This window comes from Ornithorhynchus anatinus, chromosome 13 (genome assembly GCF_004115215.2).
Source record: "Ornithorhynchus anatinus isolate Pmale09 chromosome 13, mOrnAna1.pri.v4, whole genome shotgun sequence".
Classification (NCBI taxonomy): Eukaryota; Metazoa; Chordata; class Mammalia; order Monotremata; family Ornithorhynchidae; genus Ornithorhynchus; species Ornithorhynchus anatinus.
The window spans coordinates 2,656,587-2,678,030 of record NC_041740.1 but is presented as its reverse complement, the minus strand read 5'-3'; the positions used below and the strand labels follow the sequence as shown (position 1 = coordinate 2,678,030).

General features: G+C 60.3%; 1 protein-coding gene across 1 annotated transcript; it reads right to left on the bottom strand.

Annotated features, from left to right (window-relative positions):
• Window positions 1–883: 883 nt before the first annotated feature.
• Window positions 884–20,266, bottom strand: CCM2 (CCM2 scaffold protein). The gene is made up of 10 exons (XM_029077825.2): window positions 20,188–20,266; window positions 14,091–14,264; window positions 10,943–11,026; window positions 10,355–10,538; window positions 9,740–9,879; window positions 8,811–8,946; window positions 6,324–6,381; window positions 5,874–6,012; window positions 4,080–4,218; window positions 884–1,630 (listed from the first exon to the last, which is right to left on the bottom strand). Exons 1-10 carry the CDS (start codon window positions 20,197–20,199, stop codon window positions 1,350–1,352), a joined length of 1,347 nt encoding a protein of 448 aa, XP_028933658.1. The 5' UTR covers window positions 20,200–20,266; the 3' UTR covers window positions 884–1,349.
• Between the last annotated feature and the right edge of the window lie 1,178 nt (window positions 20,267–21,444).

The following is a 21,444-nucleotide window of genomic DNA, read 5'->3' as shown; positions in this document are numbered from 1 at the left end:
ACCCACTGGGCTTCAGGCAAGGGACAAAGGACTGGCGGCGTCCTGGCCGCGCTGGCCTCGGTGGGGACCCTCCCCCCCGGGCTCCCGAGAGGAAAGAGAAGAGAACCGGCAGAGGGGCCGCCCGCCCTCCCGCCGCCGGCCCCGCGGTCCCGGGAGCGCGTGCGAGGGTCCGATCCTGGGCTGGCAGGAGACCCCCTCCCTTCCCCCGGCGAGACCCGCTTTGTTCCCCAGAACTACGGAGCGGCGCCCGCCCGCCCCGCCGCCGGGGGCTTGGGACGTTTTCTCTGAAAAGGAGTAAAAAAATGGACCCTGGAGTATAAATTAACGAACGGGGCTACTAGCCCGGGCCCTGTCCGGCCAGCCTGTTTGGGCGTGGAATATGGCTTAAAAAAATAAGTGTATTTATAAGCACGTCTCCTATATACAACGCTCCCTGTACGATACACACACATATGTACACGTATGTGTGTGTGTGTGTGTGTGTGTATATATGTACGTATATATATATAAACCCACACAAACGTACGGTGCCCTAGTTCTTGACCCGCGTCGTCCCGCGCTTCGCGGGGGCCCCCGGATCTCGCTACGGCGGGACCCGAGAGGGGGTGGAGAGGGGGAGGAGGACGGGCGCCCCGGCTCTCGGGGAGCCCGGAGTTCCCCCAAACCCCTCCGCCTCCCCGTTCTGCCTCCGGGCCCGAGCGCCGCCGCCCGGCCCCTGGCCCTCGCCCGGGCTCCGGGAGACGGGGCGGGCGGTGCCCGGGCCCGGGGACGGGAACCGGGAAGCCAGGCGGGGCGGGCGGCCGCCCCCGGCCCCCGGCGAGACGCGGCGGCTCAGCACGCGCGCCTTCCGATTGGGATTAGAAACGTGTCCGACGGCGAGAGGTTTAAATTATTCACATTGTGGTAAACTTCATTACGAAAAAAAAAAAAAAATCCCCCCCGCCCCAAAACCCCACCAGTCTCTGAGCGCTACGATGAGAACGATCATGTGCAAAACTGTAAACGGTCCGCAGGGTTTTCCTAGCAAAGCCGCCGCTCCTCCACCAGGCCGAGGCCGGCCCCGCCGCCTCCCGGCGGCCCCGGGGTCGGGCGGGGGGGCCGGACCCTCCGGGCCGGGGCGGTGCCGCTCGGGCACCTCCCCGCGCGGGCCCCGTGGGCCCTCGGCCCGTTCCCGCCGCGCTCGCCCCTTCACAGTAGGAGGGCCCCCGCGCCCCCCGGCCGCCCCCCGCCACGCCTCCGGGGCCGGCGGCGGGGCGGCGCCGGCCCCCCCGGGGAACCGCGACGGATGGGGGCGGCGTGGGGGCGGGAGGCGAGTCCCCCCCCCGGCCCCGCCGGCGGCGGCCCCTTCCTCACGAGGAGTCCTGATCCATGCTGCAGCCCAGCGCCTCGATGTCGTTGCTGATGTCCGAGATCATGCGGTCCCACTCGTCGCCCTCCGAGGGGGCCGACTGGTCGTCCGAGCTGCCCGTGGCCCCGTTGCCGTTGCTGGTGGAGTTGGAGGCGGTGCTCGTGGCCCGCCGGTACCGCCCGAAGCTGTCCGTGATGATGCCCCGCCCGTCCTTCACCCCGATCGTCTCCAGGAAGTTCTCGAAATGCTGGCTGTCCTTCTCCGGGATGAAGGGCCTGAGACCTGGCGGGAGACGGGTCGGTGGGGCGGGGGGCCGCCTCCCCGGCCGCGGGCCCCCCCCGCCGGTTGCCGGCGTCGGCCAGCGCGGCTGCCCGAGTGGCCCCCGCGCGGCGGGGCTCCGCGCCCACGCCCGGCGGCTTCCCGCTCCCTCCCCGCGCCGGCCCCGGTCAGCAGGCGGGCAACGCCGGGATCTCCGGGTGCCCCCGGGCCCGGGCCGGACTCCGCCTCGGCTCTTCTCCCCTTCTGGGGTCGGCCTCTTTTTGAGCATCGTCGTCCGGTACTGTCGAAGGGGGGGAGGGCGCTCCCCGGTAGGCACCGGGGCCCCTCCTCCATCACGGCCTCGCCAATTCAGGTAGAGCACCAAGTCCTCCGGTGACATTTCCCATGAGAACTGAGGTATTAAGATTACTAATGATAATAGTTAAGACCGTGAGCCCCTCACTGGGCAGGGACTGTCTCTATCTGTTGCCCAATTGTCCATTCCAAGCGCTCAGTACAGTGCTCTGCACATAGCGCTCAATAAGTACTACTGAGTATTATTAATAATAATGTTGGTATTGGCTAAGCGCTTACTATGTGCAGAACACTGTTCTAAGCGCTGGGGTAGACACAGGGGAATCAGGGTGTCCCACGTGGGGCTCCCCGTCTTCATCCCCATTTTACAGATGAGGGAACTGAGGCACAGAGAAGTTAAGTGACTCGCCCACAGTCACACAGCTGACAAGTGACAGAGGTCATTCGAACTCATGACCTCTGACTCCAAAGCCCGTGCTCTTTCCACTGAGCCGCGCTGCTTATTATTACTAATGATGGTATTTGTTAAGCGCTCACTATGTGCCAAGCACAAGCGCCGGGGGGGGGGGGGGGGGGGGGGATACGAGGCCGGCAGGTTGTCCCACGTGGGGCTCGCGGACCTCACCCCCATTTTACAGCCGAGGTGACCGAGGCACGGAGACGTCACGCGACTTGCCCCAGGTCACCCGGCTGGTAAGTGGCGGAGCGGGGACGAGAACCCACGAGCCCTGACTCCCAAGCCCGGGCTCTTTCCACTCAGCCGCGCCGCTGCTTATCAAGCGCTTACTTTGTCCCAAGCGCTATACTGAGCGCCGGGGAAGACGTGAGGTCATCGGGTCCCACCTGGGGCTCTCAGAGTCTAAGCGGGAGGGAGAAGAGGGATTAGATCCCCATCTGGGAGATGAGGGTACTGAGGCCCAGAGAAGAAGTGACTGGTCCCAGGTCCCACGGCGGGTAAGTGGTGGAGGGGGGATTCGAACCCAGGTCCTCTGACTCCCGAGGGCTTTCCACAGGGCCACCTCAGGGGCAAGCTTCTCCAGGCCACCCTCGGGCCAATCCTCACAACGGCCCCGGGCCGGGCCGGGGCTATAAGGGGGCTTTCAAGTTACAAGCCGGTGAGGAGGAGGCGAAGAAACCCAGGCCGAAACACCGCCGAGAAGGACCCCCCGGGGCCTGGGAGTCACAGCTCCCGGGTTCTGATCTCGGCTCTGCCGGCTGCGTGACCCTGGGCGAGTCACTTCCCTTCGCTGTGCCTCGGTGACCTCATCTGTAAAACGGGGCTTAAGACTGTGAGCCCCATGTGGGAGGGGCACCACGTCCAAACCAATCATCTCATACCTTCCCTGCGCTTAATACAGAGCCTGGCACGTAGTAAGTGCTTAAACACCCTAAATATATCGTTTGACATATCGTCTAATCCCGGCTCCGCCACTTGTCTGCTGCGTGACCTCGGACGAGTCGCTTCACTTCCCTGTGCCTCGGTGGCCTCCTCTGTACAATGGGGATTGAGACTGTGAGCCCCACGTGGGACGGGTACCGTGTTCTACCCGACTCGCTTGCATCCACCCCAGCGCCCAGTACAGTGCCTGGCCGCATGGTTAGTGCTCAGTGGAAAGAGCGCAGGCTTGGGAGTCGGCAGTCACGGGTTCAAATCCCGGCTCTGCCACTTGTCAGCTGTGGGCAAGTCACTTAACTTCCCGGGGCCTCGGTTCCCTCATCTGTAAAATGGGCATTAAGACCGTGAGCCTCGTGTAGGACAAGCCGATTACCGTGTATCTACCCCAGCGCTGAGAAAAGTGCTCTGCACATAGTAAGCGCTTAACAAATACCAACGTTGTTATTAACAAATGCCGCCATTATTCCAAGCGAACACAAAACCGCACTCTCGGCTGCCAACTCCTCCTAGGCAGGGATCGCGTCTCCCGTCCGTACTGCGCCGTCCTCCCCCGAGCGCTCACTATGGTGCCCGACTCAGAGGCGCTCGACCAATTCCACGGGTTGACGGGGTCAGGGATCGGCCCGAACGGCACCCGGGAAGCCGGAGGCCGAGCCCGCCGGGCCGACAGCCCCGGAGACCCCGGGGGGCCTCGGGCCGCTCGGAGACCCCCGGCCCCGTCCGGTCCTCCCGTCTCGGGCGGGGGCGGCCCCCACGGCTCACCTAGCAACAGGAACTTCCTGCTGTCGCCATAGAGCTGCCGCAGGTTGATGCAGAACTCGTGGATGGAGGCCCCGTTGCGGTACTCGTGGAGCAGCATGGCGAACTGCTGGATCTCCTGGGAAGACAGCTTGGTCCTCAGCTGCAGGGAGGCAAGAGCGGAGCTCAGCGCGGCCGAAGCCGGGTCGGCCGGCCCGGGGCCCACCGCGGCCCCGGGGCACGGCCGAGGGGTCTCGACGCCGACGAGGGGGTCCTCGCCGGGCGCGGGGCAGGCGGGGGCTCCCGTGGTCTCTGGGGGAGATCCGCGGCCCGGGGGGCCGACGGCTTCAAGCGCTCTCTCCCCGCGTCGGGACCGATCCGGTCCGCCTCGCCCCCCCCGCTGCGAGGACTTGGGGGGGGTGGTCCCGGGACAGGGTGCTAAAGAACCGCACTCGCCCACTTGGAAAGGAGCTTGGATCTACCCCAGAGCTTAATACGGGGCCCGGCAGCTAGTGAGCGTTTGACAAATTCCAGTGAAAAAAGAGGATCGCGGGTGCTCGTGCTTTAGATCCGAACCCAAGGTTGGGCTTTAGCCAGATGCCCAGGAAGGGCTAGCAGCCACTGCCTTTCCGTCCAGAAAGCCCCAGGCCAGGCCCACTGCCCTCTCCCGCTCCAACCGGGCAGAGTCAGCCCGGGGTCCGGCCCAGCGGGGAGGGCACAGATGCCCGCGGCCTTGCGGCTCTTCGGCCTGAACCCCGGAGCAGAGCGGCCTCATTCTTACCGACGCCCCCCGACCTCTCTAAGCGGGCACACGGCCCTGGACCTCCAGCTGCCCTACACCAGTCCATCACGCTCCCCACCTTCAAAGCCTTATTAAATGCCCAACTCCCCCAAGAGATGTTCCCTGACTAAGTCCTCAGGTCCCCTCCTTTTTTATTAAATGGCACTGTTTAAGCACTTACTATGTGCCAGGCACTGAACTAAGCACCGGGTAGATCCGAGATAATCAGGTCCCACACGGGGCTCCCAGTTTTAATGCCCACTTGACAGACGGGGTCACTGAGGCCCAGTGACTTGCCCAAGGTCACCCAGCAGACAGGCGGCGGAGCCGGGATGAGAACCCAGATCCTTCAGACTCCCTTCTGACTTCTGTCCCTTTTGAGCATTTGTTCTTCACCTCACGCTTAACCTCACGGCATTGACGTCTCCCTCTGTAATTTATTTTAAAAAGACTGTCTCCCCCCCAGACTGTAAGTTTGTTGTGGGCAGGGAATGTGTCTACCAACTGCGTTGTAATGCACTTTCCCAAGCGCTCAGCATGGTGCTCTGCATAAAGTAAGTCCCCAATAAATACCACTGATTGATCCATCGATCGGTAGATACTCTCCTAAACACTCAGTACAGTGCTCTGCACACAGTAAGCACGGTCTAAGGAGCTGGGTCCAAATCTCCGCTCCGCCACTCTTCCGTTGTGTGACCTTGGACTGTGTCCAACCTGATGACCTTGTATCTACCCCTGCGCTCAGAGCAGTGCCTGGCACATAGTAAGTGCTTAACAAATGCTGTTTAGAAAAAAAAAGTCACCACTGCTCTGGGCCTCAGTCTCCTCAACTGTAAAATGGGGATTCAGGCGTTGGTTCTTCCTCCTACTCGGGCTGTGAGTCCCATGCGGGGCGGGGACTGTGTCCAGCCTGATGAATGGGAATCTACCCCCAGCATTTAGGAGAGTGCTTGGAGCGGAGGAAGCAGTAAATCAAATGGAAAGAGAGCTCCCTCGGGTCCCGCCCTCCCCTTGGAGGCAGCGTGGGCGGGACGCACGGTCATCATGTAGTCCTGCAGCAGCTCCGCGGCGGTGGTGCTCAGCTCACTCTCGCTGACCGTCTTGACGTGGGGGGACGGCTGGGCCGAGAAGGACGAGGGCGAGTGGCCGGCCGCGTCCAGCGATTCCGGAAAGGAGCTGCCACGGGGACCGAAAGGGGGTGCGTCAGCTGGAGGGGGTAGAGGAGGGCGAGGGACCTGTGTTCCGGGGAGGGGTTGGGATTGGCCAGCTCCTCCCTCTCGGGCTCGGAAGAGGAAGGCGGCCCTGGAGATGCCTGGGATCGCCCCCGCCCCCTCGAGGGGACGGGGACCCCGCAGGGTGTCGGGGCTCCCTCTGGGGCGTGGGGAGAGCGCCTGCCCTCCGAGCCCACCCCGGGGAGGCCCGGAGGGGAAGCCTGACACCCCCAAGAAGGCCCAGGACACAAGGCTCGGGGTGACGGCGTTACTCACAAAGTGCTTGCTTCAGTTTCATAGGTTTCTTTCCCATCCACTTTCGTCAGAGAGTCGTCTGCAAAGGAGAGGAGAACAGAGGCCCGTCAGGCCGAGGCGGGGGGACGGGGGGACGAGACGCTTCTACAGTTCCGGCGAGTGCATCGATCACCTCGCTCCCCTCCTACCTCGCCTCGCTACTCTCCTATTTACAGCTCGGCCCGCACACTTGGCTCCTCTAACGCCCACCTACTCACCGTATCTCCACCTCATCCGTCTCGCCGTCGACCCCTCGCCCACGTCCTGCCTCTGCCCTGGAACGCCCTCCCTCCTCACATCCGACAGACGATTACTCTTCTCACACCCTTATTTAACAGCACATCTCCAAGAGGCCTTCCCCGACTAAGCTCCCATTTCCTCTTTTCCCACTCCCTTCTGCGTCAACCTTGGATTTGCTCCCTCTATTCGTCCCACCCCCGGCCCCTCAAGCACTTACGTCCGGATCCGTAACTTATCTATTTGTATTATTTCCCGTCTCCCTCTCTAGATGTAAGCTCCCGGTGGGTAGGGATTATGTCTACCAACCGTGTTATACCGTGCTCCCTCTCTCTCTCCGCACACAACAGGCACCCAGTAAATACCACCGATCGATTGGCTGCAGCTGAGTTTCGGCCTCCCCGGAAAGAGGGCCAATATGAAGTGTGGGAAGAAGAGGGGACGGAGGAAGGAACCGTTCGAAAAGCGGTTAAAGCACTCCAGGGCCTGTAGGCCAAGCTGCAGCCGAGGAGAATAATAATAATAATAATAGCATTTGTTAAGCGCTTACTAAGTGCAAAGCACTGTTCTAAGCGCTGGGGGGGATACACGGGTTGTCCCACGTGGGGCTCCCAGTCTTCATCTCCATTTTACAGATGAGGGAACTGAGGCCCAGAGAAGTGAAGTGACTCGCCCAAAGTCACACAGCTGACAAATGGCGGAGTCGGGATTCGAACCCGTGACCTCTGACTCCCAAGCCCGGGCTCTTTCTGCTGAGCCACGCCGCTTCTCTACAGCAGAGTTGGTTGACCCGTTTCCCGCCCACAGCCAGCCGAGAGGCAGCGTGGTCCAGTGGGGAGAGCAGGGGCCTGGGAGGCAGAATAATAATAGTAATGATGGCATTTGTTTAACGCTTACTATGTGCCAAGCACTGTTCTAAACCCTGGGTTGGATACAGGGTCATCAGGTTGCCCCATGTGGGGCTCACAGTCTTCATCCCCATTTTAGGGGATGAGGGAACTGAGGCCCGGAGAAGTGACTCGTCCAAGGTCACACAGCAGACGGGGGGCGGAGCCGGGATGGGAACCCACGTCCTCTGACTCCCAAAACCCGGGCTCTTTCCACTAAGCCACACCGCTTCTCTAAGGACACGGGTTCTAATCCAGCTCCGCCACGTGTCTGCTCTGTGACTTTGGGTAAGTCACTTCACTTCTCCGGGTCTCAGTTCCCTCATCTGGAAAATGGGCATTAAGACTGTGAGCTCTATGTGAGACAGGGACTGTGTCCAACCCGATTACCTTGTATCTACCTCGGTGCTTAATAGAGTGCCTGGCACATAGTAAGTGCTTCACGAATACCACAGTTATTATTATTATTGTATATACTAGTCATTACCCTATTTATTTTGTTAATGAGGTGTGTATCTCTATGATTCTATTTATCTTGATGATGTTGTCTTATTTTGTTTCGTTCCGTTTTGCTCTGCTCCCCCGCTTAGACTGTGAGCCCGTTACAGGGCAGGGACCAGTCTCTATCTGTGGCCGAATTGTCCATTCCAAGCACTTAGTACAGTGCTCTGCGCATAGTAAGCGCTCAATAAATACTATTGAATGAATGAATGAATGAGAAACTCATCACACGTGGAACGTTGGCCGTCGGAAGGCAAGGGGCCGCGGCCAAAGTAGCTGTCGGAGTCACGTTGAGTCCAGGCGGGCTCACGGGGAGCGGCGAATGCGTCTCGATGCCCGGACCATCCCGGGACCCCCTCTTCTCGCCAGCCCCGAATCTTCGACGTCAGCCGTTCTCCCCGTGGCCGGCACCCCTCCCCGCTCCCCTGCGTCCCGGGTCCAGACCGGCGAGAGATCATCTTTCCACTCTAAGCTTCCTCGAGTCATTTGGGTGACCCCCAAGGCCTCCATCTGGGGCACCGTGCCCAACTCTCAGGGTCTGGCGAGGCGACCGCACTGAGTCGATCTCTGTCTCGTGGGGGAGGGACAGATGGGCTACGGAGGCCCCCGAGGGCCCCACTCCAAAAGGCCGAACCCCAGGTGGAGGAGGGGCCGGGGGTAGAGGGGGGGTCCCGGCATCCCCCGCCACCACGCCCGTAACCCTCCGGCTCGACGGGAGCCGAGACAGGTCCGAGAAGGCCGACCGGGCGCGCCTCAGGGGAGCGAGTGGCCTCCGAGTGGGGGCTGAGCGCCTCGCGGTCCCCCCCAGCCCCTCCCCCGCCTCCCCGTGCCCGCCGTGCCGTACCGCTGTGCAGCGACATGTGCCGCGTCGGGGTGGAGGCCCCGTCGAATATTGCTCGGTCCAAGAAGTCTATGGTGGACTCCGTGTAAACAATCTGGAAGACTTGGCTGAGCAGGGAGCAGAGATCCTCCGCGGCTGCCTGCGGACGAGGAGCCGGGAGGCGGGTGGGGGGGGGTGGGACACAGGTCGGTTCCTGAGGCCGCTTCGTTCCCCACTTCTCCCGCTCGCCCTCCGTGACCCCCCCCGGGCGGGACGAGGGGACCGGGAGGAGGGGAGGGAGAGCAAACTCCAGATCGACGTCCCCCTCTACCCACGGGCAGGGGTTGCGTCTACCCGCTCGACCGCACGGGCGCCGGACGGCGCTCGGCAAACGGTGGGCGCTCGTCACCCGTCGACGGACCCGCGGATCCCCGTCAGACCCGCTCAGCCACCGGCCGGTCGAGGACTTCCCCTGGTCCGGGGCCGGCAGCAGAGGGCGCTCTACGCGGGCTGCAGGTTGGACTCTCTGGCCCCTCTGGGGGCGCGGGGCAGTTTAGGGGGGCCGCCCAGCCCCCTCGGTGACCCTCCGCGCGGCCCCCTCCCCGGACCGACGCCCTTTAGCCCGGCCTCCCGCAATCGTCTCTCCGGGACGGAGGGAGTCCAAAGGCCGGCTCGGCCGGGTGGGGCCTCCGCAGTTGGCAGCGTGACACACGGCCGGGGGGGAGAACCCGGGGAGCAAGCCATCGGGCCCGGAGGGGGAGGGGGGAGCGGGGGGTGGCGGTGCCAGGCTCTGCCCCGGCCCGACGGGACAGTTTTCTCCGGCGGCCACGCTGCGCTCGCTCCCCTGGGCCGGCTGACGCTGGGCAGGGCTGCGTTTCGGAGCGGAGGCCGCGGAAGCGGGAGGGGAGGAGGGAGGGAGGGAGACGGGCTCTCCGCAGAGGGCGCGGCCTTACTTTGGTCTCGGTGGCCAGGATCACCAAGCAACAGGCTTCGACGGGCACCGCTCCGCCCTCTGAGGTCAGGGAGCCCGAGGTCAGGGCTTTGGAGCTGTCCGCACTCAGGCTCTGGCTGGGGGAGAGGCCCGGGTCCTGGGCTGAGAACGCACAACCCATCAATCGAGCCATCGATCCCCTTGGTCGAACGCGTGCGCGGGATTCCGCGGTCCGTGGCGCCGGAAGCGGACACGGCCTAGCGGGAAGAGCCCGGGCCCGGGGGCCGGAGGCCCCGGGGTCTAATCCCGGCCCCCGCCACTCGTCCGCTGGGGGACCCGGGGCAAGTCGCTTCACCTCTCCGGAACTCAGTTCCCTCGTCTGCAAAGTGGAGATTCGCTACCTAGTCCCCCTCCCTCCTAAGACCGGGAGCCCCGAGCCGGACCCGATGACCTTGAGTCTACCCCAGCGCTTTGTACGGTGCTTGGCACGAGAGCGTGAGGGCAAACGAGGGGCGTCATCCCTTCCGAGACCCCCAGGGACTCTGGAGGAAATTCCCGGGGGAATCCGCCGGGCCTGTGCTGGAGCTGAGGACGGCGGGGCGGGGGGAAGGCGGCGCTGGTCGGGGGCCCCACCCACCTGTTTTCAGCACGACCAGGTGTAAGGAGTCGTCCCGGATGTAGGAGACGGCGGCGATGTCGTGGATGGGGACCCGGACGATAATGTCCTCGCCGTCCCTCCACACCAACTTGACGTTGTAGGCCGAGAGACTGATCACAGCATCGTGCTCCTGGGTCAGGTGGCCGGGGAGCTGGTGAGCCCTCTGGAACGAGAACCGCCGGGACGTCAGCGAGGGGCAGCTCCCCCGGCCCCGCGGTCCCGTCTTCCCGGGCGACTGGCTCCCCAGGGCACGGTGGGAACTTCCAGGAGAGCGCGGGGCCACTAGGGTGGGACCAGCCACTGGCCCAGCCCGGACGACGGGAGGCCAGGTCTCCCACGTCGGGGGGTGGGGTGCGGGTCTCCGTTCGGGCTCCGCCCACCTCGGGCGGCAGCATCCCGCCCCGCACACTTAGGAGAGGCAGAAAAGCAGACCCCGAAGACGCTCAGATCCTTCCGATATCACGGAGCTCCCGTCTGCGGGGACGGGGATGGCGATCCCAAACCGGGTCATCCACCCCAAACCGGGACGCTTTCGGACGGTCGTCCGCATCAGAGTCCGGTGTTCACCTTAGCGTTGTCTATCAAATGGAGAATTTCCGTCCGACTGGAGGGATTCAGGTACCCTGGAACGGATGTTAGTTGGCCCAAATACTGCAAGAAAGGGAGAAAAAAAAAAGAAATCTGTTATACCCTAACCACATGGACACTGGGGTACTAGGTCATCAACTGCCTTCTATAAGGGGGCGAAGAAAACCTAGATGATGGAAGACCCTCAGATGGGCGGGGGACGGAGCCGGGATTAGAACCCAGGTCCTTCTGGCTCCCAGGCCCCGGTTCCGGGCATCAGGCCACGCTGCCTCTCTCCTTAGGGATCGTGTGAAGAAAGGCGCTGGAGGGTTTGTGACCATCCTGCATTGTATTTCACACCAGCAGCTGAGGGGCGAAGCACCACTCCCTCCCCAAAACGTACACAAATCACTTCATCGTGCTCTGCCTCAGTTTCCTCACCTGTCGAGGAAACGCACGTCTAAGGGTCTTGGTTTTCCTAGTCCCAGGCAAGGGAATTCTGTAGCCCTCCAACTGCTCGTCGCCAATCATCTTAGAAGCACAGAGCAGGCAGGAGTCTGGGGGTGCGGGGCAGGAGGGGTCATGTGGTCCAGTCCCCTGCCTCCAGGCAGGCTGACGACCACCCGATACAGACGGTCGCCCTTAAAGACTTAGGGGGATGAAGAGTCCTCGACCTCCCTCGGTGGCTTGTCCCAGTGCTTTATCATTCTTACAGTCAAGATGATTTTCTTTTTGTGGTCCCCCCAACTTGCCTCCCGTAGCAAACTAAGCCTATTTCCTCTGGTTTGGGCCTTGGAGATTTTGCTAAAACTCATTTAGATAATCCAAGTCACGTCGCCCCTTGGCTGTCTCTTCTCAACCCGATCCCTTTCATCTTTTAATAATAATGATGATGACGATATTTGTTAAACGCTTACTCGTGTGCCAAGTGCTGTACTATGTGCTGGGGCAGATAGAAGATTATCGGGTCCCACATGGCTCATGGTCTCAGTCGGAGGAAGAACTGGATTGAATCCCCATTTTGCAGATGAGGGAACTGAGGGCATGGAAGAGTTTGACTGGGTTACCTGAGGTCACACGGCAGACAAGTGACCGCTGGATCAGAACCCAGGGCCTCCGATGCCCAGTCCTGGGCTCTTTCCACTAGAGGCTTTTGCAGAATCAAGAGGAGGGAACTGGGAATTGGCTGTGGGGTTGGGAGATTGGACTGTGCTGCGAGGGGGAAAAACGCAGAGGCCCGGCTCTGTGATTTTAAACTGGTAGGATGGGGGACGTGGGAAGGGCTTTGGGTTTTTCTTTTCCCACAAATAGGGGAGAAGTTTGGGCAAAGGCTCAGTGGAAGGAGAGGTAGGGCCAAGATGAGGGGTTCAAGGAATGAGCCTACTGTCCGGATTTGGGGAGTGGGGAAATGCTTGCCCTCCCCGGCTCTCTCCGTGCTGAATTTTACCTGGCAGTACAAATGGTGAGAGGAATTTAAAGTCTGAATGTCTCCAGCCCGCTTCCCCATCCAGTCTTCCGAGAGATGATCCGACCAGCGTCCCCCCAACCCCCACGAGCCATACGGACCTGGGTTCTCATCCCGGCTCTGGCCCCGTCGGCCTTGGGACCTTGAGCAAGCCCCTTCACTTCTCCGGGCCTCGGTTCCCTCCTCTGTAAAACGACGTTTTGATCCTCCTCCCTCTGAGACCGTCAGCCCCGCCTGCGTAGGGCCTGTGTCCATCCTGATTATCTTGCATCTATCCCAGGGTTTAGCTCAGCGCCAGGCACAGAATAAGTGCTTAACGAGTACCATAAAAAAAAAAAAACGGAGGCAGGGCTCCATTATTTATTTGCTAATGTAAGTATATTAATGTCGGTCTCCCCTTCTAGACTGTGAGCTCGTTGTGGGCAGGAAATGTGTCTCTTTATTGGTACAGTTTACTCTCCCAAGCGTTCAGTACAGTGCTTTGAACCCAGTCAGCGCTCAATAAATTGAATGAACGAATGCCGGGGGAAGCCAGCTAGAGCTGGGCCACTGAAGCTGGCTGGCTTCCAGAATAACAGATCCGACCTCGCCCGCAACGCTAAAAGGATAAACCCCGTGGACTAGACCAGCCCGGAGGAACGAGGCAGCGGGGCTCGATAACTCTCCCTCTTTAAGCCCAACATCCAGAATTAACAGCGTTTAGCTTCCTCTTAACTACAAACATCCCTTTGATCGTTTTTCAATCGACGTTACGGTCCCTGAGGTTCTTGAGTTTGCTAGATGCGAAACATTCAACCCAGAGCCACGCCGGAGCCCTGAATCCAACACCTCCCTTCTTGGGAACGACCTGTCAGGGCCACGCGCGAGAGAAGGAGCTCTGGACTGCCGACTCTTTTCTTTCTCTCTCTCTCTCTGTCTGTTTGGGGGTCCTCCTCTTGGGCTGGCTACGGGCAAAAGGTGGTGTTGAAGGGGGAGACGGTAGGGCATCTCTGCTCCCGGGCACTGGCAATATCGACACCAGTAATAGCAGCTGCGGTAAATCACAGTTGAAGTCGCAACAGGAGCGATGATAAAACTAGTAATAATTAGTAGCGTAGCGGCGTGGCTTAGTGGAAAGAGCCCGGGCCCGGGAGTCCCACGTCGTGGGTTCTAATCCCGGCTCCGCCACGGATCAGCTGTGTGAGCCGGGGCAAGGCGCTTGACTTCTCTGTGCCTCAGTGACCTCATCTGTGAAACGGGATTAAGGCCGACAACCCGATGACCTCGTAGCTACCCCAGCGCTTAGAACGGTGCTTGGCACAGAGTTAAGGATTAATCGATACCATCGATTATTATGAGCAGTATTAAGAGTAGAAGAAACTGTAGTAGGAGTTAAACAATAATAATAACAACAACAATAATACCATTCATCGATCACCTGCTGGGTGCGATCTACCGGGTACTAGACAGAGGAAGCTCCTCGAAGGCAGGGATCCCGTCTACTGACGCTACTGTCCTCTCCCAAGTGCTGCATAAAATACTCCACCCAGAGCTACGGCTCAAGAAATACCCTCGACTGACGGGCCACGATCGCTGTTAAAGCAGCTCCCCCCCGCCCCTCCCTGCCTCAGCGACCCCCGGGGCGGCCCACCTTCACTTCCTTTTCGACGAAGTCCTTCAGCAGGCTCGGGGTCCACCACTCACCTTCACTTCCTTTTCGATAAAGTCATTCAGCAGGACCTCGGGGTCCACGCGATCCGGCAGAGACAGCAGCACCGTGTGGAGGGGGCGTCTCTCGGTCACCTTCTCTTGGGCCTTCTTATCCCGGCCCTTTTCTCCTTTCAGGAAAACCCGTTTAAACGGCGACACGATTCCAGGCTGAGGGGAAAGGGACGCGGGTTGGCTCCGGCCCACGGACGACCCCCCCCCCCCCCGAAGGTCACGGGAGGCCGGGGCGGACCGGAGCCGGTCCAAGGCGGTTCTCGGCCCGGACCGCGGCACCCTCTGCTCCCGGGGGGCTGGGCGCAGATTGCAAGCTGGGGCTGTCTTTGCCTGCCGCCCGCCCCGCTCGGAGAGACCCCGTCATTCACCCCCTCGAGCAAACCCCCAGAAATCGAGGGCCGATTCTTCTCCGAGGAGGAGGACGGCGGACGGGAAAGAGGTGGGTTTTCACCTGGAAGATCGAGAGCGCGGTAGGGTTGCATTTTGAGAGAAGTCGGGGAGGGCGGGACCCGTAGGCTTCCCTGATCCAGGCTGCCTCCCTACTGGGATTACACCCCTAAAATGGGACCCACTTGGACAGCTTTCTTGCACCCCCTGCCATTTCGGCCACGCAACCTCCTTCGTCGGCCATTAGTATGAATTCCCTGTCGGGTATCTTACGCCCCATTAATAGCCATCCCACGGAGAAGCTTTGCCTCAGATCCCAGTCATCCTGGTAGGCCAAGGTGCGAGCCCCATGTCGGAAAGGGACTGGGCCCAACTTGACGATCCTGTATCGACCCCGGCGCTTAATACAGGCCTGACACATAGTAAGCGCTTAACAGATAGCATTCGAAGGACTCCTTCAATGACACTTTTCTCCCCCCAGCCCTGGCTAAGCCCTTAATTGCACCACACTGTCAACCCTGATGGAAAAATCTCCAAATTCACAGTAGATGGATTCTCCCGGTCTCCCTCATCTGGAATCTCTGCCCCACGGATGACCTTTTTGTCCAACTCTGTCCGCGGTCTCCATCCCCATTTTACAGACGAAGGAACCGAAGCCCACAAAAGTGACTCGCCCACGGGCACGCGGCTGACAAGTAGCGGAGCCGGGGGGAGGACCCAGGTCCTTCTGACTCCCAGGCCCGGGCTCTACCCATTAGACCACGCTTCTTCCCATTCCAGGCGTACAGTTCTTGGCCCGGTAGATAGAGCCGGGCCTGGGAGTCGGAAGGACCAGGGTTCAAATCGCGGCTCCGCCCCTTGTCTTCATCGGCTACCTCGCCTGTAAAATGGGGATCGAGAGGGTGAGCCCCATGGGGGACCTGGACGGTTCACCTCGGAACGTAGTAAACGGGGGAGAGCTATTTTCTGCACCACTTTCAGTCCTACCTATCCTTCGGAAATGGAAACGAAGAGCATGAAGCGTGAGGTGTGGGTTTACAATTAATAATAATAATAATGTTGGTATTTGTTAAGCGCTTACTATGTGCAGAGCACTGTTCTAAGCGCTGGGGGAGACACAGGGAAATCAGGTAGTCCCACGAGAGGCTCACAGTTAATCCCCATTTTACAGATGAGGTAACTGAGGCACAGAGAAGCGAAGTGACTTGCCCACAGTCACCCAGCTGACAAGTGGCAGAGCCGGGAGTCGAACCCGTGACCTCTGACTCCCAAGCCCGGGCTCCTTCCACTGAGCCACGCCGCTCCTCTTGAGCCACGATGCTTCTCTAATTAATGTTTTCTGTGCATGCGTGTTTCCTCCATCCTACTTTATTTTTTGAATCGAGCCACCGATGGTATTTACAGCATGCTTATTGAGCACTGAACACTGTACTAAGCACTTGGGAGGTATAACGTAACAGATTTGGAAGACGAGTTCCCTGCCCACAAGAAGCAGCGTGGACTAAGTGGACGGGGTACGGGCCCGGGAGTCAGAGGGCTTGGGTTCTAATCCCAGCTCCTCCACGTGTCTGCTTTGTGGCCCTGGGCAACTCACTTTGCTTCTCTGTGCTTCAGTTGCCTCATCTGTAAAATGGGGCTTAAATCTTCCTCCTTAGACTGTGAGCTCCAAGTGGGGCAGAGGGCTCTAGACTGGAAGCTCGTTGTGGGCAGGGAATATCTCTGTTACATTGTTATATTGCACTCTTCCAAGAGTTTCAGTGCTCAGCACATCCCAAGTGCTCAATGCGTATGATTTTCTTGATGGACTCACTGAATCTAGCTGGATTAACCTGTGGCTACCCCAGCGCTTTAAACAGCGTTTGATACTTAGTAAGTGCTTAACGAGTGTCATAATTACGGAGCCTACAGTCTACTAGTTTTGTCTAGACCCTATCTGCCCTATTTAAGGGGTCGTGTGGGACAGAATGAAAAACGCTGCTAAAGAGAAAGTCGTTTCTAAGCTTTCCCTCTCCCAGTGAAGTCGCTGGAGACCAAATCAGTCTCACCGGTGGCCGTTGTTTATTTATCCCTTCCCGTTCATTAGCACGGATAAGAGTGCAGGGCCTCAGGCACGGTAAAACATCTCTTCCTTAAAAATCTGAGCCCTCACTGGCATCCCCACGTGAAAATCCTCTCATTTTGAGGAAAGGGAGTTAGTCGGGCCTCGGCCCGGGAATCCACAAGACGGGCCACCACGTATGGTCAGTTTGCCGGTCGGTTGGCGAGGGCTGCCGCTCCGTTGGAGCTCCGCGAGGCCACTTGTCGGCTACCGGGGAGCCAGGGGACCTGGGTTCTCTTCCCAGCTCCGCCATGTGCCTGCTGTGGGAGTGCTCTGCACGTAGTAAGCGCTCGATAGATACTAATGAATTAATGAATGAATGTTCCGCCAGGCGCTTCGCTTCCCTGGGCCTCCGTATCGGTTCAATAGGGGGATTCAATCTCCGTTCTCCCTCCAGTTTCGACTGTGAGCCCCGATGGAGCGGGGACTGTGTCCAACCGGACTGGCCCGCTGCTTCATTCGGTGCTGACCAAAGAGCGGCGGGAGCTCAGCAAATCCCACAAATTACTTCTATCACTATTAGCCCGAACGACACTCCACAATCGGCGTGGCCTCGCGGAAGCAGCCCGGGCCTGGGAGTCAGACGGACCTGGGTTCTAGTCCCGGCTCCGCTATTTGTCTGCTGTGTGAGCTTGGGCTGGTCACTTCACTTCTCTGGGGCTTCAGTTCCCTCTTCTGTAAAACGGGGATTAAGACCGTGGGCCCCATGTGGGACGGAGACTGTGTCCAACCTGATAACTCTATATCTACCCCAGTGCTTAGTAGAGTGCCTGGCACATCGTACGTGCTTTAAAAGATACCACTGAAAAACCAAAAAAACAGCAGAAAGGGTAACTTAATCCCGACATGGGCAGCGTGGTGAGACCGAATACATACCAGGAAGCCCACGCTAAACCCATCGGGGCGCAACCAGAGCCCCTGAAAATCCGTCGACCCCGACACATAAATGGTGAATCCGTTAATCCCGCTTACGGGAGATGGGGGGGATCTGGAAGTGACCCTTCGGCCGGTGACTTCAGGATGAAACCCCCGTCTCGGCACAGTTTTGTCTGGCTTTTCTCAACCCGAGAGCTGCTGGGGACGCTGAAGGAAGGGGGGGGGGGGGGGGGGAGAATCCTTGAGACCAAACAGTTTGGCTCTTCTGCCGGCTCCACTCCACCACGGCCTCAGCTGAGCCGCGCAAGGCATCTGAGAGTCACCGGGGCCCCGCCCCAGGTCCGGGGGAGTCATCCGTCGTATTTATTGAGCGCTACTGTGTGCGGAGCACTGTACTAAGCGCTTGGGAGAGGACGACGGGACAAGAAACAGACACGCCCCTTGCTCCCGACGAGCTTACGGGCTAGAGGGGAGGACGGTATCAAGAAATAAATGACAGATATGGACGTTGGTGGGGTGGGGCTGGGAGAGGGAAATGAATAAAGGGAGCGAGTCAGGGCGAAACAGAAGGGAGTGGGAGAAGAGGAAAGGAGGGCTTGATCAGGGAAGGCCTCTTGGAGGAGATGGGCCTTCAATAAGGCTTTAGAGGAGGGCAAAGAGTCACGGGCAATAACGTGGTAAACCTCACTGATGCCCAGATGCCTCCATTTCCTCAAAACTGTACGCGCCCTTCGAAATCCTCTCTTGACTAAAGCAAGCCCTCTTTCGAGCAGCCCGGAAAAACAGGAACCGCTAAACCGGACGAGGTGACGTCGGACGGCGGCCGAGAGGTGGGAACCTCGGGCCGCTCAGGATTTCGAGTCGTCCGCCCACGCCCACCCCTCCGAGCGGACCGGACAATCCGGTAGGCCGTCCGAGGGGTTCCGATGGGGTGCCGGAGAGCACGGTGCTCAGATGGTGACTCTGGCCCAACTTCGTGGTAATACAGACGCCCCCGAACCGGAAGACGTCTAAAATGCAGGACCTACGCTTGCTCTGGCCCGTGAGCTCATCGTGGGCGGGGCGTGCGCCTCTCAACGCTTAGTACAGTGCTCTGCGCGCAGTCGGCGCTCCGTGAACCCCCCCGATCGATCGATTTACGCCAGACAAGCAAATGGCTGCCCTGACCTACGTTCACCCGTCTCTCTTCCTTCCCCTCCTCTTGGCAGTGTTTTGGCTTCGCTTCCGCCTCCGTCCCACCACCTGCAGTGTAGGTGGGTGGGCGAGGACTCGGCGGGACGGGGGGAGGGCGAAGACCCTCGGATTAAATCTGGGTTCCAGACAGAGACGACCCTACAGGGGAACCCAGGGGACGGAACCGGGGCTGTTCAAATCAACACTCACCCAAGCTGGGTGAAAGATCAGGGTGCAGTTGCCATTTCGTCTAGGGCGTTCTGGACGTTCATCGGGGGGTCATTTAGCCGCAGACGAAAGAGCCGGCTCGTGCGGGCTCTAGACTGGAAGTTCCTAGGGACGGGCCTGCTAATTCCGTTGGATCCAGCACTTAGTATGGTCCTTAGCACAGTGCCCGGCACACAGTAAGCACTTAAATGCCACAATTATTATTATTATTTTTGGAACGTCCCTTCCCAAGTGCTCGGTAGAGTGCTCCGCCCAGAGGGGGGTGCCCAACAAATCCCCCCGACGGATCGACTACGGGTAAAATCCATCCAAATTCACCGGAGAGGCAGAATCTCCGTCACCCTGAGACGGCCAGAAGGGAGCCCGGGAATCCACCCGCGCCCCCGTCCCCGGAACCCAGCTCGCCCGGCCCCTCCCAGCCGGCTCGACGCGCGGCGGGGGACGGGACGGCTCCGAGCCCCGAAGAGAGACGAGATTCCTCCCGTCACCGGGGCTCGTGAAGAGGGGAGGAGGAGGGGCGGGACTCGAGATCCGGCCCACGCTACGCAGGATGCCTTTTCCCCTCTAGACTGGCGGCTCGTTGCGAGTAGGGAGCGGGTCTGCCGACTCAGTTGCGTAGCCCTCTCCCCGGCGCTCCGCACACCGTAAGCGCTCCACAGACACCGTCGATCGATTCCAAGGGAAATGGCCGGACGCGACCCGGGCGCTTCCTTTCCGCCTCCCTGTTAGTTCTCCCCTCACCCCTTCCAGCTCTTCCCCAGGGGATGACGAAGAACGACGACGACCGTGGTGTCTCTTCAGCGCTACTATGTGCCGAGCACTGTACTAGGCGCTGGGGTAGATAGGAGATCATCGGGTCCCACGTGGGGTTCCCGGTCTAAGTAGGAGGGAGAACGGCTGTCGGATCCCCATTCTGCAGATGAGGGAACTGAGGCCCAGAGAAGTGACTCGTCCGCGGTCACCCGGCAGACAAGCGGCGTGACATCAGAACCCAGATCCGCTGAGTCCCGGGCCCGTCCTCTCCCCGCTAGACCACGCTCTTTCTCCCTGTAAGACCGGACTGGGTGCTCCTCGAGGGCAGCGAACCCGTCTCCCAACTCTGGTCTACTCTCCCAGGTGCTTAGCAAACCGCACCCAGGAAGCGCTCGCTAAATACCGGGGATTGACGGCGGGCGGTAGAAGAGCTCCAACTCACCTCCCTGGGGGGCTCCCCTTCCGGGCAGGGGGAGCCCCCGGGGGACGAGAAACCGCCGCAACCGAGGCCCACCACCCCGTCCGTTCCCATCCCCTGCCCGCGTGGGGCGGGCCCACGCCTACCTCGCTCTCCATGGGGCACCCAGGGCCAAGTCGCCGACTTTTTTCCGGGGTCGGGACGATCGACCGTTTCCTCAGAGCAGGCACGCCCCCCGCCCACCGCCCCCCTAGATCCGCTCCTCCCCCGGGGGCCGTTAGTTACTGTGCATTTTCTTCCCCGGGGACCGCCGGCGGGTCGGAAAACGACGACGCTTCGAGCGGCTGTTCTCCGACGCGACCTCGCAGACAGGAAGAAGAGAAACCACAGCTTCCTCTGCATGAGGCCCGGGTGCTCACAGACGATCCCACCCAAACGTGCCCTCCCCGCATCCACACCCCCGCTGTGCCATCCCGTTGTTGGCAAGGGAGATGGGCCGTAGAGTCCCCCCATCGCGGGCAGTCGGTGCCCCCTTGCCCTCCCTCACCCCGTCGGCAAGGTTTGGCCCGAGGGTCTCCCGTCCCTCGAACCGGGGGCCGCGGTGCGGAGGAAACAGCGGAGAGGGATGTCAAGCCCCGGCTCAACGTGGGCTCAACGTGCCGCGAATCGGAAGCCCGCCGGCAGTCGCTCCCTCCGGCCAATCGATCCATCGGTGGCATTCGGCGCACCGCCGAGCGCGGGGCTAAGCGCCGGGGAGAGGACGGTGCGACAGAGCTGGGAGATGACGTTTCCCGCCCACGACGAGCTTGCAGTCTGGACGGGGAGACGGACATTAAAATCAAGTACGGACGGGGACAGGCGCGCCGTGGGGCTGAAGGTGGGCTATCAATCCATCGTCTCTACTGGGCTCCTACTTTGTGCGGAGCGCTGTACTACGCTCTTGGGAGAGGACAATATACTACATTTGGCGGGCACGTTCCCCGCCCACGACGAGCTGACGGCCTAGAGGGAGCACACGGTCCACCTAGAAGTTTACGGCAATCAATCAGTGATACTATTGAGCGCTTAACTACGTGCAGAGCACTGAACTGAACGCCTGGGAGAGTACAGGGGCCACGTTCCCCGCCCACAACCAGCTCACGGTCTAGAGGGGGAGATGGAAGTGCCCCGAACCCGGGCGATTGCTTTTGGGGACGACGAGCTCCTAGGTGCGATCAAGATCTCGTTAAGCGCTTAGTATGTGCCAGGCATTGGGCTAGATACAAGATCCTCGGGCCCACGTGGGACCTGATAATATAACCGATATTTTCATAACCCATAAAAGTCGGCTGAAGCAAAATGGCCCAACGCCAAACCCCCCAACCCTGAACTTTCATACTTTCGGTCGCAGGGAAACCTGTGGT